General features: G+C 38.4%; 1 protein-coding gene across 2 annotated transcripts; it reads left to right on the top strand.

Moving 5' to 3' along the window:
• Positions 1 to 1,849: 1,849 nt before the first annotated feature.
• Positions 1,850 to 15,215, top strand: LOC131368161 (E3 ubiquitin/ISG15 ligase TRIM25-like). 2 transcript variants are annotated; one of them, XM_058414107.1, is made up of 16 exons: positions 1,850 to 1,985; positions 2,503 to 2,655; positions 2,727 to 2,852; positions 4,452 to 4,810; positions 5,180 to 5,375; positions 5,474 to 5,558; positions 6,635 to 6,743; positions 6,841 to 6,940; positions 7,503 to 7,574; positions 8,295 to 8,381; positions 9,367 to 9,978; positions 10,191 to 10,286; positions 10,406 to 10,639; positions 10,828 to 10,987; positions 11,260 to 11,319; positions 13,863 to 15,215. In XM_058414107.1, the coding sequence occupies exons 1-16, from the start codon at positions 1,983 to 1,985 to the stop codon at positions 14,384 to 14,386; spliced, it is 2,976 nt and encodes a 991-aa protein (XP_058270090.1). In that variant the 5' UTR covers positions 1,850 to 1,982; the 3' UTR covers positions 14,387 to 15,215. The 2 variants fall into 2 exon arrangements, with proteins under 2 accessions (XP_058270090.1, XP_058270091.1); XM_058414108.1 differs by lacking the exons at positions 1,850 to 1,985; positions 2,503 to 2,655; positions 2,727 to 2,852; ... (5 more) ...; positions 7,503 to 7,574; positions 8,295 to 8,381 and adding an exon at positions 8,426 to 9,045.
• The last annotated feature ends 2,945 nt before the right edge of the window (positions 15,216 to 18,160 follow it).

Below are 18,160 nucleotides of genomic sequence, written 5' to 3'. Positions count from 1 at the left end.
TAGAAGGTGATAAGAGAGAGATTGTATAGAGTCTCAGATTCTCTGGGACTGAGTCAGCATTGCTGAAGGACATATTATCCACTGAGCCAACACGAATGTTCTCGTCAGCTGTTTTTATCATTTTTTTGTGGAAAAATAATCAGCCAAATGGAGCATGTGTACGCACAAAACCGTTCACTAAATTCACACTGTGACATGGCAGCATTATCAGGAATGAACACCACCATCTTTTCCTGGAGTTTTTGTGGGGTGACAGGAAATAGACCAGGAAACAGCTTTACATCTGATTGTTCCACAGCACTGACACTGGAGACTCCTTCCATACATATTTTTCTTCTATAAACCTTTCCTTAACTGGCTCTATTTACCAAAAGTAAATCGCTGCAAAATAAAACAGTAACTGAAAATGAAATGATGAATGCATAAATGCAAGGATGAAGGTGGTAAATGATCCCAGCACCACACCTAACCCACCATGTCCAGCATGTTAATGATCATCAGCGTTTGTAGTCTCACAATCTAACCACCAGCTCACATGACTCCCGTTTTATTGAATATATTTTTTATTGCACTCACTTCAGTCATCTCTCAGTGAGGTGTGTCCAAGCATGGGAAATTGTGCAGATTGCAAACCTGGTGAAGGTCGAACGCATATTCAAAAGTATTTGGCTTCATATAGAAATATAGAAACCAGGACACCGACCTACTGACGTTAAAGATGATCTGAACTCTAAACTGCTTCTGAATCGACGCCACAAACAACTCTTGGCTTTATCGTTCAATTTGTCAAGACAAAATTAACCGAGCAATTTCCTGGACATGAATTTCCTGGATCTTTGGATCTTTGTCTCTTTATTCTCTCTATCTCTACATTTCTCCCAGCTCTAGATGTCATACATGATGTAGTAGTCACCCAGGCGTAGCATTTTTAGATGTATATTTGATGTCAAAATTTTCCACCCTGGAAACTAAGAAACGTCATGAATCCACACACTTATGTTCTATTCACAGAATAAGTGAGAATAAGGACTTTTTCCAAAAAAGTGTAAAAAAAAAAAACCCTGTGATTTTAATCTAATCAATCTGTGGATTTATGACTTGTTATGACCTTATAGTGTTAAACGAACAGGTTCACTGACCTGTAGGGTAAAGAGAATCCACTTGGTGCTCACTTTATCCCACTAAATAAATCACTGGCTGTAATGATGCATTTATTATTATTATTATTATTATTATTATTATTATTATTATTATTATTATTATTATTATTATTATTATTATTATTTTATTATTAAATCCTTCAGGACCTTCCATAGATGTTCCACATTTAACAAAAACATATAAAAACAGACTCTAAAATTACAGTTAATCATTAAAAGAGAAATATTCTTCATTCCTCAGCAGTGCAGGAGGTTTATAGTCTTTTCTGTAACAGATGCGATCAGATAAAGGTCAGAGGAACCAAGAGATCTGAAGAGCGATGGTTTTGTCGTGAAGCTTCCTTTGTGTTTAGAATATAGTTCAATTTTACTGGTTTATTAAATTCCTAAAACCTCACGGGTCTAAAACGTCCTGTTTCTCTGGAACGTTGACAAATGAATTTTCTACTTTTTACTCAACACATTTTCATTTCAATTCTTATCAAAAATAGGAAGAAAAAGAAAAAGTCTAATTTTATTAAAATGCATGATGTAATAATGTAATAACTTTATAGTTCTTACTTCAGTTCATGTCTGTGTAACACGGGGTGATCAGACCGTGGTGTAGACGTGTTGGAACCAGGTGAAGGTCAAAGGTCAGGCTGCTCTGTGTTTCACCATGTGGCTGTGTTTGCACTCGAGGATAGACTGACTCAACAAAATGGTTTCACACACGGACTCAGCAAAACAGGGCTTTTACTGTACCGACTGCGGCTGTGTGTGTGTGTGTGTGTGTGTGTGAGAGAGAGAGAGAGAGAGAGAGAGAACTGATTCAAGACTCAGATGGTAAGAATGAATTTGAATGCAGGCAAATTAAGAATGAAACCAATGCAGGCAGTTTGATCTCATTTTAATATCATGGTGGGTGTGTTTGCTGTAGGATTTCAGACTTTTGATAGCTTTTTCAGATTCCTAAACAACAGTGAAGTGTGTTTATGAAGCCAAAAGCTTCAGACAAAGCACACAACAATATTTAATCCATGCAGTGATACATTATGTTATAATATACAGCATTTCTTCTGAACTGAATCTCTGCTTGTGTCACTGCATAGAAACATGAACAGATTTCTAAATTTTATATCATCAACTCTTAATCAGTTGTTAGAGTCAAGAGTGTGTTTTATCAGTTTGTGCCACACTCGAATGGGTGAGATTATAAAATCTGAATTACTTTAAGAACTCTTTGTATTTACAGTCTATAAAAACATAAAGGCAGACAAATTCACAGTGTCACAAATCTACTGTAAAACATCTTCTAGCACTGTGACTAAATGTTTTTGCCCCCCATCAATCCACACTTAAGTATCAAAAGGAGGAGCATCAGACAGTTTGCAGTACCTACGACCTCTTCCTGAATCAAGCGAGTAACCCAGCGGTCAGTCACCTACGGCATGAGACGCTCACGTTTAACAAGAAGAAACACAAATTCCACAACAAACTCGGCAAACTTGAAGGGGTGAGTTGAATCGAGTTGCTCTCTAACTGCCTACAACCCTGTGATATTTCTTGCACCGTTTCTCCTCTCAGGTCATGGTTGTACCTGAAGGAACTGAAACGATGCCCAGAGCTGGTGAGGATTATCCCATGCTGTCTACAACCAAGTTATCTGCCATCTCGGAGCACAAAAAGATCAAATCGCACCGGGCTGTAAAGGTTAGTACATATTATTATGGGTCAGAAATCAAAATCAAGTGTCCTTTTACTAGCTGACTATATATATATATATTATATATTATAAAATTCTATCGTAAATACATCAAAGAATTATGAACTCTATAAGTCTGGTTCCTCTCAAGGTTTCTTCCTTGTATCATCTCAGGGTTTTTTTCTTCTCCATTGTAGCCTCTCACAATTTTAAATTTTATGTCAACTGATTTGATTAGTGGGGATGTCATAAATGTGACGCCCTCATCCAGAGAAACTTACATTTATCCCATATAACTGAGCAACCGCTGGGCTCAGAGGCCCAGCAATAGCTGATTGGTGCTACTGGGATTTGAAATCACAACCTTCTGATCAGTAATCCAACACCGCAAACACTGAGCTACCACATGACTATTCACACTAATACATGCATCTTGCCACAAAGACTGTTACCACAAAGTCTAAAGTACACAATTATGTAGAATGCTTCTGTGTGCTAGAGCGTTACAGTTTCCTTTTACTGGATCTCAAACACATGACATTGTGTCTGTGGACAGAGCCCCTGAGCTCCATGAAGACATGGTCTGGGGGTCAAGTTTGAAAGAAAATTGGAAGAACTAGGTGGAAGAAAGTCCTGACTCTGACTCAACCCCACTGAACACATTTGGGATGAACTGGAATGCTAACTTGGTCACTAATCACTAATACTCTTGTGGCTGAATGGACAAATCCTCAGAAGAGCAGAGGATTAATGGAACACTGGAGGAACAACTCAATGTAAATGCCCATAGTGTTAGAATGGGATGTTCAGTGGTCAGGTGTCCATATACTTTTGGTTCTATAGTGTAGAAAAGAGAATAAAATACAGAAGGAGAGAAATTAGAAGTAGAAGTAGAAACAGTATTAGCAGTAATAATAGACTGTAAACCTTTCAATTCAATTCAGTTCAATTCAGTTCAATTCAATTTGTATAACACTTTTATCAAAGAGCATTGTCTCAAAGCAGCTTTACATAAGAAACAACATAAAAAAAACAACAAACATATAAACAGACAGACAGTCCTAGATGTTATCCCAAGTGAGCAAGCCTGAGGTGACTGAGGCGACTGTGGCAAGGAAAAACTCCCTTAGATCAAGAGGAAGAAACCTTGAGAGGAACCAGACTCAAAAGAGAACCCATCCTCATTTGGGTGACAGCAGAGAGTGTGATTATAGTGTGCATTTATGTGTAGTCAATTGTGTGATGCCGATACAGCATGTGTAAACCTTTAAACATGACATGAGAAAAATAAAAATAATAATGAATTAAAATGTGGGAAATCACAAAACTGCTTTTTAAAATTGAATTGAGGGACAGATTACATATCAGCTGATGTCTTTCATTACTTTAAATCTTTAACATAAATCCTAAGTGATTAAGTGATATTGGGAACCACTGTAATTTAGTCAGGATTGATTAGTGTTTCTGTTAGAACCCGCGCTGCAGCCTGTCAGTTACTTTCTCTGGCAACCCAGTAACCAAACATATGAGTCAGGACTAATTCTGAGTAATAAATCAGCACACTGCAGACGGATATTTCCGCCTCATTTCCAGTCTCTCACCTTTAGGAGCTGAATAAAGCCCGAGTAGGAGGCGTGGGAAAAGTCTACAAACTAAAGAGTGGACACAGAAACTCTGAGAAGAAGAGCAGTTCCTGGGAGAGAGAACATAATGGAGGGAAGTCCACACTGCAGCTGTCTTCCTCCTGCTCATCCTCCTCCTCCTCCTGGAGGAAAAGCATTGAGAATCATGGGAAAGAGCAGGGCAAAACCAAAGCCATAGCAGCCTTTAAACAACACAAATCCACTGCAAGAGAGTCCAAAAGTGGAGGTGAAGATGGAAGTGGAAGGCAGGTGGATTTACGAGCTTTGGGCAAAAGGTCTTTGTCCACTACACAGCCATCGAATCTGAGCAGCAAAAAACAGAGGTCTTTATGATGATCATAATCTCATAATGTATTAATAACCTTAATGCACATTTCCATGATCTTAAACAACAACCTTTTTACAGATATTTTATTATTTGTTAAATGTCTTGTAATTTACTCCTAATCCCATTTTCATCATAATCTGCTCATGATATAATAATCTCACATAGTTTATAATCTGCTCGGGATTTTATTTGTCATAATATTTTACAATATATTATTATTCATTAATCTATTTCTAATGAAATCATATGTTCATAATTTTACATTATAATAATGAAGTTAATCCTCCAACCGAAAAACATTAAGATAATTAAATTGTTGACACATTATTAAAAACACTGTGAAGATATATATTTGCTCCTTAAGCTCGAAGGGATGTGAAGGAGGAAGCTCCATCACTGTCTCCTCCCGTATCTTCTCAACCACTGCTGCTGCTCCTCCCTCCACCCACATAGAGAAGAAAGTGGTGAAAGGGGTAAAAATAAGACGTGGGACTCCAGTAGTGAAGAGATGGACAGATTCAGAGTCCAGTTCAGAAGAGGAGTTTTTTTCTAGATCTGTGGTGAGGGAAGTGAATGATTCTGAGCAGTGTTTGTTAGCTGATTGAAGGTTGATTATGACCCTCTGATGATCGTGTATGAACTGTGTGTTTCCCTGAAGAAGTCAGTCCGGTCCATGTCACCCACTTCCTGTTCCTCGTCCGCTTCTGACTCCGAGTTTGAGGCCCTGCAGATGCAAAGCCAAGGTAAGAGCTGAGACAGATACAGGTCTATACTGTGCTGGACAAAGACACACACACACACAATATTGTCCTGTTTGCATGCATATGTCACTTTACATTACACTTTACACTTTACATTGATCCTGTTTACATGTGACTTTAATATTTGCACTCACTGTCTACACTGTTCTTTTTGCACAGAGTCAGTCTATATGTTGTTTGTCTGCACTGTCTTGTCTTGTCATCCTGCGCACTTCTGTTGTATGTCTAGTTTTTCTTGCACATTAAGTATAGTTTAGTTTTATCTCTATGTTTAGTTCTATGTTTGTCTGCGTCACTGTACTCTGTCTTTGTTCTGTGTAGCACCTCTGGTCTAGGAGGAACGTTGTTTCATTTCACTGTGTACTGCATCAGCTATATATGGTTAAAGTAACAATAAAGCTTCTTTGACTTTTACTTGAGGTGTAGGTGTGTGTGTGTGTGTGTGTGTGTGTTAAGCACCTGCCTAAAAGTTAGCTTGGCCATCACATCACCTTTCAGTGTCAAAACCAAAAAAATTAATCATTGTTTCCATGACGCTGTCCCTGTTTTGGTCATATATGGACGTAGCACCTGAAGAACATAGGACGTTGAGAAGATATGACTTTCAGAACCCAGGACTTTTGGAATATAGAATTTTAAATAAAGAAAGAATTTACTGTTAGAACATGTGTCTTCAAGAATATGAGATTTTGAGAAACCAAAATCTTAACATTGGACTTGAACATTGGTCTATGAGAACCCTGGGCTTTTGAGAACATGGGACTTTGAAATCATGGATCTTTGAGAACATTGGTCGTGGAGAACGTAGCACTCAAAGGAATAGAAATGACTTTGAGAATATGGGGTTTAGAGAAGTGAGGAATTTTTAGAACCTAAGAAAGAGAACATAAAAAGTGGGGACTGACCTTAGAAACTGGGAGTCTCAGAACATGATATTTTGAGAACATAGACCTCAGGGATAGGAGAGATATTTGGAGTGTGAGTTTCTTCATAAATGGAACTTAAAGGACATGGGCTATTAAGTGAGATTACTGATAGTATGAGAATATTGTATGCAGGACCTCTGCACTCCATGGTGCAACATCTGCCCTCAGATCATCCTGAAGATGACAAAAGCTCTGAGGTGGAGACTGCTATAAAATCCACACCCATAATCCAGGCCTCATGGTACACACCACATTAACTCCCTACATGCTGTGCTATATTTGTGTAAAACATATGTGAGTTTACATGTGTATTTATGTGTACTTGTGTTCCCCTCCAGCTTGTTCATGGACAGTGACGGTGATGCCGTTGAAGCATCTTATCCACACAGCCAGGAGGTGCCTTCACCCATAAGCAAACATAATACAAAGAACCTCAAGGTAAGTTATATATAGCGTTTCCACTGGGACTGACAGACACTGAGGACACACCTCCTTCACTGGGACTGACAGGTACAGAAGCCACAACCCCTTCACTGGAAATGACAGGTACAAAGGTCACACCTCATTGACTGGGGCTGACAGGTACAGAGACCACACCTCTTTCAATGTGACTGACAGGTACAAAGACCACATCTCATTGACTGGGACTGGCAGGTAAAGGGGCCAGACCTCCTTTACTGGGACTGACAGGTACAAAGACCACACCTCCACTGGGACCGACAGGTACAGAGGCCACACCTCCTTTACTGGGACTCACAGGTTCAGAGGCCACACCTCCTTTACTAGAACTGACTGGTACAGGTTCTTATGTTTGTTAGTAGATGTTGGAGAAGAAGACCCCAGATTCCTGTAAAAGAGAAAAGGTTCTCAAAAGGGACAAGATAGGAAGCGTATATAATAAACCAAACCATTAAATCAATGTAATAAATGAAGGACATACAGTACTTCAGTAAGTGGAACCATGACTGTGTGATGTATCATAATGATTTTTATATTTAAGGCTTACACAGAGGAGCTGGTGGACCTCCATCGCAGACTGATGGCTCTGAGAGAGAGGAACATCTTACAACAGGTCAGAAACCAGCTTTATATTCTGTATATGCTGTTCCACAGAACCTGCTCTGGACTGTATGCTTTGCTTCCATCTGTGGATTTTTGGATTAGTTCGGCAATAACTAATAGCCTTAATGGTTTACACACTCACTAAGTAATGTAGTGACTAATCAACTTGTTTACTAAGGGAGTAACTACCTGACTGATTAACCTACTAGTTTACTGAATCATTTTATTAAATCAAATTACTATTTGTGTAACTCACTGATTATTTCCTCACTCACTGACTAACACATTGAGGGACACTGGTCATACAGAGAGGGCTCAGATTGACTGGATAACCAAGTGAATCACTAAACCACTAAAAAAACTACTAGATCACTGACTGACTAACTACCCATCTTACAGTGCTTTTTGCACAGCCTGGCTCACTGACTGGTTTGCTGATTGAGTAACTTATTGACTCATTGATTGATTCGGTTTAGACTTCACTCACTAATTAGTGAATGACTCACTGATTCAGTAAGATTCTAACTGACTCAGGGATTCACTCCTTGACCACTTGACTCAGTGACTGACTGACTCACTGAATGTGTGATTTATTTATTCACTCAATCTCTTATTCATTCATAGGAAAACTAAACCAAGTATATGAAATATAATATTTCATTTATAATATTTTCCATTTTTTTTTCTATTAACAAATGTTAGAGCTAACACTTATTTGTTTGTGTTTTAGATAGTAAACCTTATTGAAAAGACGGGGCACTTTAACATCACCAAAACCACATTTGACTTCGACCTTTTCTCCTTGGATGAACCAACTGTACGTGAACTACAGAGCTACTTGCAGGCCAAGAGGACATGACAAAGGGAAATGCCTTGTCTGTTATTTTAGCACCTGCATGCACACAGAGCTCAAATACTGCACAGTACTGGACCTGATGAACAAGAACCTTTCGCACTACATCTGAACAAATCTAAGCATTTGCACAGTGTACCACAAACACTGGACATTTCTATTACTGATCAATTACATTTAATCACCTATTACGTTGTAGACATTAGCATCATGACGCTGTTTAAATTCTCATTTTTTTTGATGGTTGTGTTCAAATACAGTTTTTAATAACTTCACATTTAGACAAATCAGATTTTACACACTTTTCATCCAAATGGAGGAACAAACATGCAGGGTTTTTTTTGTTTGTTTAATTCACATTCACAAAATATAAATAACGTGAAATTATAAAGTAAAATGACATTTTTCTTTTTAAACTATAGATTTTACAGTTTAAACATGAGAATTACCCCAAAACTTATCAGAGACAATGTGTTTGGACATGTTTGTGAATGTTCCTGAGTGACCCAGTGGTACAGTGACACTCTCCATACAACCTGATACAGCTTGAGAGGTTCTGCAGAGAGGAAATAGAGAAGATCCTCAGATTGATGTGTTCCAAACTTGTAGCATAAACACCTATGAAGATGTAATGTACTGAGTTAAACGTCTGAATATTATACATTTAATATGTCAAGAAATATGTACTTCATTCAAATACAAACAACAGAAAAAAATCAGATTTTTCTGTCTATTTAAATTAGAGAGAAGTTTACACTAAAAAAATTCTCTCTACTGTGATGTAGGTACACTTTGCCTTTAAATTCTAAACTCCTTTTCTCTGTAAAGCCACACCTTCTCTCTCTGTCACACTTTAACACACTGAACCAGGACGTTTATTTCAGAGAAAACAAAACTTAGTCTATCATATCACACTCTCTCTCTCTCTCTCTCTCTCTCTCTCTCGCAGTGTGAGTGCAGGACAATGGCGGAGGCCAGTATTTCAGTAGATTTTTCTGTGGATCAGTTCATCTGTCCAGTGTGTCTGGATCTTCTGAAGGATCCAGTGACTACTCCCTGTGGCCACAGTTTCTGTAAGGTGTGTATTAATGGTCACTGGGATCAGGAGGACAGGAAGGGTGTCTTCAGCTGCCCCCAGTGTAGAGAGACTTTCACTCCAAGGCCTGATCTACGCAGGAACAACATGCTGACTGAAGTGGTGGAGAAACTGAAGAAGACTGAACTCCAAGCTGCTTCTCCTGCTCACTGTTACACTGGACCTGGAGATGTGGAGTGTAATTTCTGCACTGGGAGAAAACACAAAGCCGTCAAGTCCTGTCTGGTTTGTCAGGCCTCCTATTGTGAAGATCATCTTAAACCTCACTATCAGTCTCCTGCCTTTAAGAAGCACAAGTTAGTTGAAGCCTGTGCAGAGCTCCAAGAGAAGATCTGCTCTGAACATGACAAACTGATGGAGTTCTACTGTCATACTGACCAAAGCCTCATCTGTGACTTGTGTACGATGGAAAAACACAAAGGTCATGATACTGTTCCAACTAAAGCAGAAAGAACTGATAAACAGGTGAGAACTGGAGATCACTGATCATCATTGATTGGTTATATGACTGTCATTCAGTATGCAGTAAAGTTTTATTGAAAGTCAAAGGACGTTTTGTAATGAAGGAAACAGGAGAGACCAGTCAGTGTACTTTAAACAGACAACATTCTTACATCATTTTATACCTAAAGTGTACAAAGACCATCTTAACTCTCTGTTAAATCTCTCGGCCTCAGAATGAGTTAAAGGAGGAGCAGATGAAATCCCAGCAGAGGATCCAGGAGAAGCAGAAGAAGGTGCAGGAGCTGAAACAGACTGTGGACATTATTAAGGTGAGGAGGAAACCGAGAGATTCGTCTAAACACTCACAAATTATAGTGACTGTAAGAGAAAGAGTTGATCTTTAAATGGAACTGTGTGTGTGTGTGTGTGTGTGTGTGTGTTCTAACAGATACGTTCACAGGCAGCAGTAGATGACAGTGAGAGGATCTTTACTGAGATGATCAGCTCCATGGAGAAAAAGCGCTCGGAGGTGAAGGAGCTGATCAGAACTCAGGAGAAAGCTGAAGTGAGTCGAGCTGAACGACTCCTGAATCAACTGGAGCAGGAGATTGCTGATCTTAAGAGGAGAGTCACTGAGCTGGAGGAGCTTTCACACACACACGATCACATCCACTTCCTCCAGGTAACACTCACTGTCTGATCTACAGAGGGCGCTGTTCCTCACAAAGTTTCCTCCTAAAAGCTCATTACAGCAAGAAGAAATGTTCCTGTCTGAGATCACAAGTGTGTCTTTGGTCTGATTCAGTCTGAGATTCATTCGTTCCTCTCCTACACTTTTCTCCTTCTCTATGATGTGTTTCCTCTCTGTAGAGTTTCCCGTCTCTCTGTGTCTCTCCTGGATGTGAAGACTCACCCAGGTTCACTGTCAATCAACATCTCTCATTTGATGGAGTGAGGAAATCTCTCTCAGATCTGAAAGAACGAGTCGAGCAAATCTGTGAGGAGGAATTCAACAAAATGCGTCCACAAGGTAAACAAGTAAACATTTTTTCTGAATCTGCAGTAAAGAGACCTGTAAAAATTCATCTAACAGAAATAAGAAGTAAGGAGGAACAAGACTGCATAAAATCACAGAGTATCAGCATCAGCCTTGTAAATGACATCAAGATAAATTTTTAGAGAAATTTGTAGCTGAAGCCTAAAGTAAAAGTCACCGTACTGAGATGGTGATGTTGTTGACGTGTCTTAAAAAAAAAGTCTCCAGACTCAATCTGTCTCCATTTTGTCTCTGTGTCTCCACAGCTACAGCAGTTCAGATGGTTTTACCCTCAGAACCAAAGAGCAGAGAAGATTTTCTGCAGTGTAGGTGTACAACACACACACACACACACACACACACACATACACACACATTCAGATATACACACACACACACACATACACATACATACATTCAGATATACACACATACAGTCACATACACACACAAACACACACAAATACACACACATACACACACAAATACATTCAGATACACACACACATACAGAGACATATACACAGACATATACACACACATACACACACATAGATACACACACAAACATACACACACCCAGACACACACACAAACACACATAGACACACACACACACACAAATGTATATAAATACATTTAGATACACACAAACATACTCACACATATACATACATTCAGATATACACACAAACACACACACACACAGACATACAGTACACACACACACATACACACGCACAGACACAGTCACATATACACAAACACACACAAACAAACACACAGTCACATATACACACAAACACACACATATACACACACACACACACATACACACACAAACAAACACAGTCACATATACACAAACACACACACAAACAAACACACAGTCACATATACACAAACACACACACAAACAAACACACAGTCACATATACACAAACACACACACAAACAAACACACAGTCACATATACACACACAAACACACACATATACACACACAAACACACACATATACACACACACACATACATAGATACATTCAGATACACACACAAACACACACACACCCAGACACACACACACAAACAAACACACAGTCACATATACACACACATATACATACATTCAGATACACCCACACACAGACATATACACACACACACATATACATACATTCAGATACACCCACACAGAGACATATACACACACACACACACACACACATACACAGACATACAGTACACACACACACGTACACGCACAGACACAGTCACATATACACAAACACACACACAAACAAACACACAGTCACATATACACACACAAACACACACATATACACACACACACACACACACATATACACACACACATACATAGATACATTCAGATACACACACAAACACACACACACCCAGACACACACACACACACACACAAACAAACACACAGTCACATATACACACACATACACATACATTCAGATACACACACAGACATATACACACACACACACACACATACATAGATACATTTAGATACACACAAACATACACACACATATACATACATTCAGATATACACACAAACACACACACACAGACATACACATACAGACACACATATACACATATAGACATAAATACACACACAAACACACACACACATACATTCGCACGCATACCCACACACATACACCAACACACACACATGTACACACAAACACACACATACACACAAAAAAACACATAGACAGACAGTCACAGATACACAAACACACACAGACACACACAAACACATACACACACATGTACACACAAACACACACATACACAGTCACATATACACAAACACACACATACACACAAAAAAACACATAGACAGACAGTCACAGATACACAAACACACACAGACACACACAAACACATACACACACATGTACACACAAACACACACAGACACAGTCACATATACACAAACACACACATACACATACACACACAAACACACACACAAATACATTCAGATACACACATATTCACACACATACACATACATAGATACATTCAGATACATACACAAACACACACACACACACATACACATAGACACACACACACAAATGTATATACATACATTTAGATACACACAAACACACACACACACACAGACATACAGTACACACACACAAAAGCATTCACAAACACATATACACACACAGACATAAATACACACACACAAACACAAACAAACATACAAATACACACACACACATATACATAAACACATACATACACACATACACACATGTACACACAAAAAACACATAGACACAGTCACATATACACAAACACACACAAACAAACACATATACATACATTCAGATACACACACACAGAGACATACATTCGCACACATACCCACACACACACACACAAACACACACACACATGGAAAAATACACACACACACACACATATACATACATTCAGATATACACACAAACACATAAGCACACACAGGCATACACACACACACACACACACACAAACACACACACATACTGTATATACACACACAGACATAAATACACACACTCACATTCGCATACACACAGTCACATATACACACACATACACACACACATACACACACAAATACGCACACACATACAAACACATGCACACACACAGACACACAAACACACACACAGACACACACACAATGTCAAAATGTTTATCTAAATCTAAGATCCATGTATATAGATCAGCATTAGGAGGATAGAAACACAGACAGGTGTCTCACACACATTTATTATAAATCCTGTGATTAACATCTAACCTGTGGACATTTTATTACTTTAGATTTCTGTTATCTGACTCTGGATCCAAACACAGAACATCCTATACTCATCCTGTCTGAGAAGAACAGAGTGGTGACACGCAGAATGACACACCGGCGATACTCTGATCATCCAGAGAGATTTGACTACTGTACTCAGGTGTTGTGTAAGGAGAGTGTGTGTGGACGCTGTTACTGGGAGGTGGAGAGGAGCGGTGATGTGTTCATATCAGTCTCATATAAACAGATCAGCAGGAAAGGACGGAGTTATGAGTGTGGGTTTGGACTCAACAGTCAGTCCTGGAGTCTGCGGTGTTCTTCTTCCTCTGTCGCTTTCTATCACAACAAAATTAAGACTAAGTTCCGAGGTCCAGCATCCTCCAGAATAGGAGTGTATGTGGATCACAGTGCAGGAACTCTGTCCTTCTACAGCGTCTCTGACACGATGAGGCTCCTCCACAGAGTCCACACCACATTCACTCAGCCTCTATACGCTGGGTTCAGGATATGGAGTTATAAGTCATCTGTTAGGTTATGTGATCCATAATGAAATGTTGGTAAAAGTGTTTATTAAAATTATAACTGAGGTGTGAGATTTAATTTCTCCCTGAGCTACACTGGTCATTTTGTGTACAGAAACTGGAACAGTAATGAATGCAGAATGTAGGATGTTTCTAGAAAGAAGAAATGTTCTCAAACAGACTATTTAACTGTATGCACTATTAGGAGGATTTATTATCCTGATATGAAACATTATAATGTCTAAAAAAAACTCTCTTTTTGCTTTGGCAAAGATTGTTTTCTCCAAAAAACTGCTGTGTCTTTCTGTGCTTCTGCTTGTGGAAACACATCCTACTGTGTAAAAGACGCTTATTATTTTAGATCATGAACCATTTTCTGGTTAACAGTCCAGTTACCACACAGTGAACAGAATTATTCACACTCCTTCCTCAATCTGAAAAAATTTATACTTAAAATTTAATCTAGGAATTAATTTAAATCTAGTTCTTGACTGATGATTTACTAAATCAAATGTTATCTAATATTAACGTGTGTGTGTGTGTGTTTTCTTCACATTTTACCAAATCAGATTTTACTAACTTTTTGTTCAAATGGAGGAATACAAATGAAACCTTATTATTTAATCATTTATTCACAAAGTATAAAGTGATCAAGTAAAATGAACAAAAAAATGAACTATTAATTTGACAAAATTAAGGTGGCCAAAAGCTACTTGTGTTATATTATTAGTAACATTTACTTACATAGTTTATTGCCTTAAACCAAACCAGCTGAAGAAGCTACTTTTGTGTGAACTTTTTTAAAAAGTCAATATCGAAAAGTCATAATTTTCAATAAATCATTTTAAATTCTCACGAGCAGCATGTTAATTGTTGAGTCGAGTAAATAGCTTTAACACAACAGGTTTGCTGACTCAGCTATTATTGTCAGATTTCATTCATTCACATGGATTCTGTTATTTATCAGCAAATTGTTACTCACAAGTCCAATGGCACATACCCTGATGGCCTCAGCAAGACTGAAATAAACTGTCCGTAAAAAAGGAAAGGTCTTTGATATTGAAGATAATATTCATTTTGAAAACAGAGACCCGACATTGTATTGGACTTTATGTGATTAAATGCTATTATGCTAAATAGTATTTTTATGGCATTTATATGTAATTGCAATGGGAAATATTACAGTGTACTTTACTAAGAAACCCCACTTGCACTAATAAGAAATGTCTACACATGTAGACAATGTCCTGCATTTTCCAGCAGCAGAATGGATTCATTCAACGCTTTTACTTTTTGTGGTGGGGTGGTGTGGTGTTTTTTTTCCCTCTGTGCAGGAAATATTAAAATTTTCCCCTAATCAACCTTAGAGACCTTATCATAAATACTGACCACGCCACCCGGGATTAGTTACCCGGGAAAAGACCAAGACCCACAGGTTCAAATTCTCCCAACAAGGACCAAGAGGCGTGGATATTTTAAAATAAAAATATATAAACCTTTATTACACAGAAACAAATATCCAATGCAATAATCAATAGACAGGAATTTTATCAATGTAACAATATAAAATCACCATTTAAAATAGCCAGAAATGAAAAAGGAAACAAACAAACAAATATTAAATGGAGCTGGGGTTTACCAATAGAGAGGCAGGCTAGGTACAGGGCTGCAATAATGCCCGTAAAATTAAATACTCAAACCTGCACCAAATCACCAAAATGCAGTACAACTCCACACCACACTTCGTGAACAGAGGCACACCACTTCACACCAGCAGCTAGCCTGCCTTCTGCTGGACCCCATCTCCTAGAAGAAAAAGGAAATAAATAGTTAGCACAGGACAGCTCAAACAGAACAAAACCCTTCAACTAGAAAGGAAAGCAAATACAGCCAAAGCTCCAGCAAACAAATGAAGCATTGAAATCGAAGCATTGGCGCCGAAGCCAAAACCAAAACAAAATAAAAGTAAAGCAGAATAGCAAAACAAACGCAGCCGAGAGAAGTGAGGGGTAAGTGTGTCGACCTCATTAAAACAGTCCCATAGTGACACCTAGTGGCCATAGTGAATATGATGTTTAAGTGTGTACATCTAGAGTTGCTGTAGGTGTTGCGTCAGAAGAAATTCTACAGAACGCTGTATTTCTCTGCCATGAGGTTTAATGTTACAAAAGCCTTGCAAATATATGTCTGTGAGCATGTAGCTCAATATTTTCTTTGTTAATAGAGTAAAGTGCAATTTAAAGAGACGCGTAGAAATTGTATTTTAGAAAAATTAATATTGCAAAACTGTTTGTTTGATGGTTTACATGAAAAGCAGCATTTTAATTATGTTACATGTGAATGTAACCATTGAATTATGATGCACAAGACACTTATTAGTTGACATTTTCTTTATTTGTATGTTCAGTTTTACAGTGCTTCCTTCAAGTAAACTACACTCAATCAAAACCTGGCATCTGAGTCTTTCTTGGAGGAACCTGTTAGCTATCTGCCAATCTAGTCAGGCTCCAGCACTTCAGCAGTCATCCTAGTAGGGACAGAACAGTAAGGACCACACACCTGTGCTGAATGTGACTAATGAATGTTGTCTGTTGCAGTGAGCTACAGCAGGGTTAAAAAGAAGAGAGACAAACAAGTGCCCCGTGTAAGACCCACCCTGTGTCTTGAGTTCGGTACAAGTCAGATTTCCTGTTGCCTCTTTAGTGTGCATGCATGGAATTATAACTTTTTTCGCATATGTGCTGCATTGAGTGGCTAGTGCATGCGTTATTATTAGGTACTTTGCATTAGGTATATTTTGCGTTATTTCATTGGCATTTTGCAATTAAATCCATACCCTAACTTCTCTAAAGACACTGGTATTTTATTAAACGATTTTATATTCTTGATAATTATCCCAAAGAGCAAACTGGCTCTGGGGTGGGTCTGGCTGAGTTTCAGCTTAGAGTTTGGCCCACATACTACATGGAATTAAGACCCAAAAATAATTCATTATAGAACTTTTAAAAGTTAGATTTTTTGTTTTAGATTGATTGCACACACAATTTAATTATAACAGTAATTACAACCAGACCTGTAAGTGATAACAGTAGGCAACTATGCATAGGTGACACTGTTACCTACCACTTTTCATCTAGTTTCTGGACAGGATCGAAGGTCACTTTCCAGAGATGTTAAGGATCTTAAGTCTTCAATGGGAAATCGTTGTGGACTTAAATGGTCAGCCTCTGATTTGTAGTGATCAGTAGTGTGATGATCTGGTAAAAAAAAACAAAAACGATCTGACTCTTACTCAGGACACTGTGTTCAGTAAGGAAGGACTGTATCCAGGCGTTGAGGATACAGCAGAAAACCTTCCCCAGGTTACTGCTCACACAGATGCCCCAGTAGTTGATGGGGTCTAGTTTATCTCCAATCTTATATATCGGGGATAAAATCCCCAGGTTCCAGATATCAGGAAAGCAGCCAGCTTGGAGAACCAGGTTGAACAGTTTTAATAAGGCCCTCTGCAGATCAAAAGTTCTGTAGTTCAGCATTTCTGTCCTGATGCTGTCAGGGCCACATGCTGTTTTGTTCTTGAGGTTCCTGATGCCTCGACCAATTCTTTTTGTGTAATTTGGTGGTCAATTGGTTCTGATTGTTTTTTATGATTGTTTTTAAATGGTCTAGTTTAGTTAGGGTTAATTTTGTAAGATGTTGCGGGGAGATTTCTCTAAAGAGTGATTTGAAATAGGTTTTCCATATTGTTGGATCCATCATTTATGGATGTGTACTTGGTTTGTTTTTTATTTAAATTGTTC

The sequence above is a fragment of the Hemibagrus wyckioides genome, linkage group LG17, assembly GCF_019097595.1.
Source record: "Hemibagrus wyckioides isolate EC202008001 linkage group LG17, SWU_Hwy_1.0, whole genome shotgun sequence".
In the NCBI taxonomy this organism is placed as follows: Eukaryota; Metazoa; Chordata; class Actinopteri; order Siluriformes; family Bagridae; genus Hemibagrus; species Hemibagrus wyckioides.
Note: the sequence above shows the minus strand (reverse complement) of the source record. Positions and strands in the feature narration are given on the sequence as shown.

Excerpts from the sequence above, each read along its gene's own strand:
- LOC131368161 (XM_058414107.1), top strand. Across the intron at positions 6,744-6,840 it reads CCCATAATCCAGGCCTCATG|CTTGTTCATGGACAGTGACG; the intron begins GTACACACCACA and ends GTTCCCCTCCAG. Across the intron at positions 10,988-11,259 it reads CAACAAAATGCGTCCACAAG|CTACAGCAGTTCAGATGGTT; the intron begins GTAAACAAGTAA and ends GTGTCTCCACAG.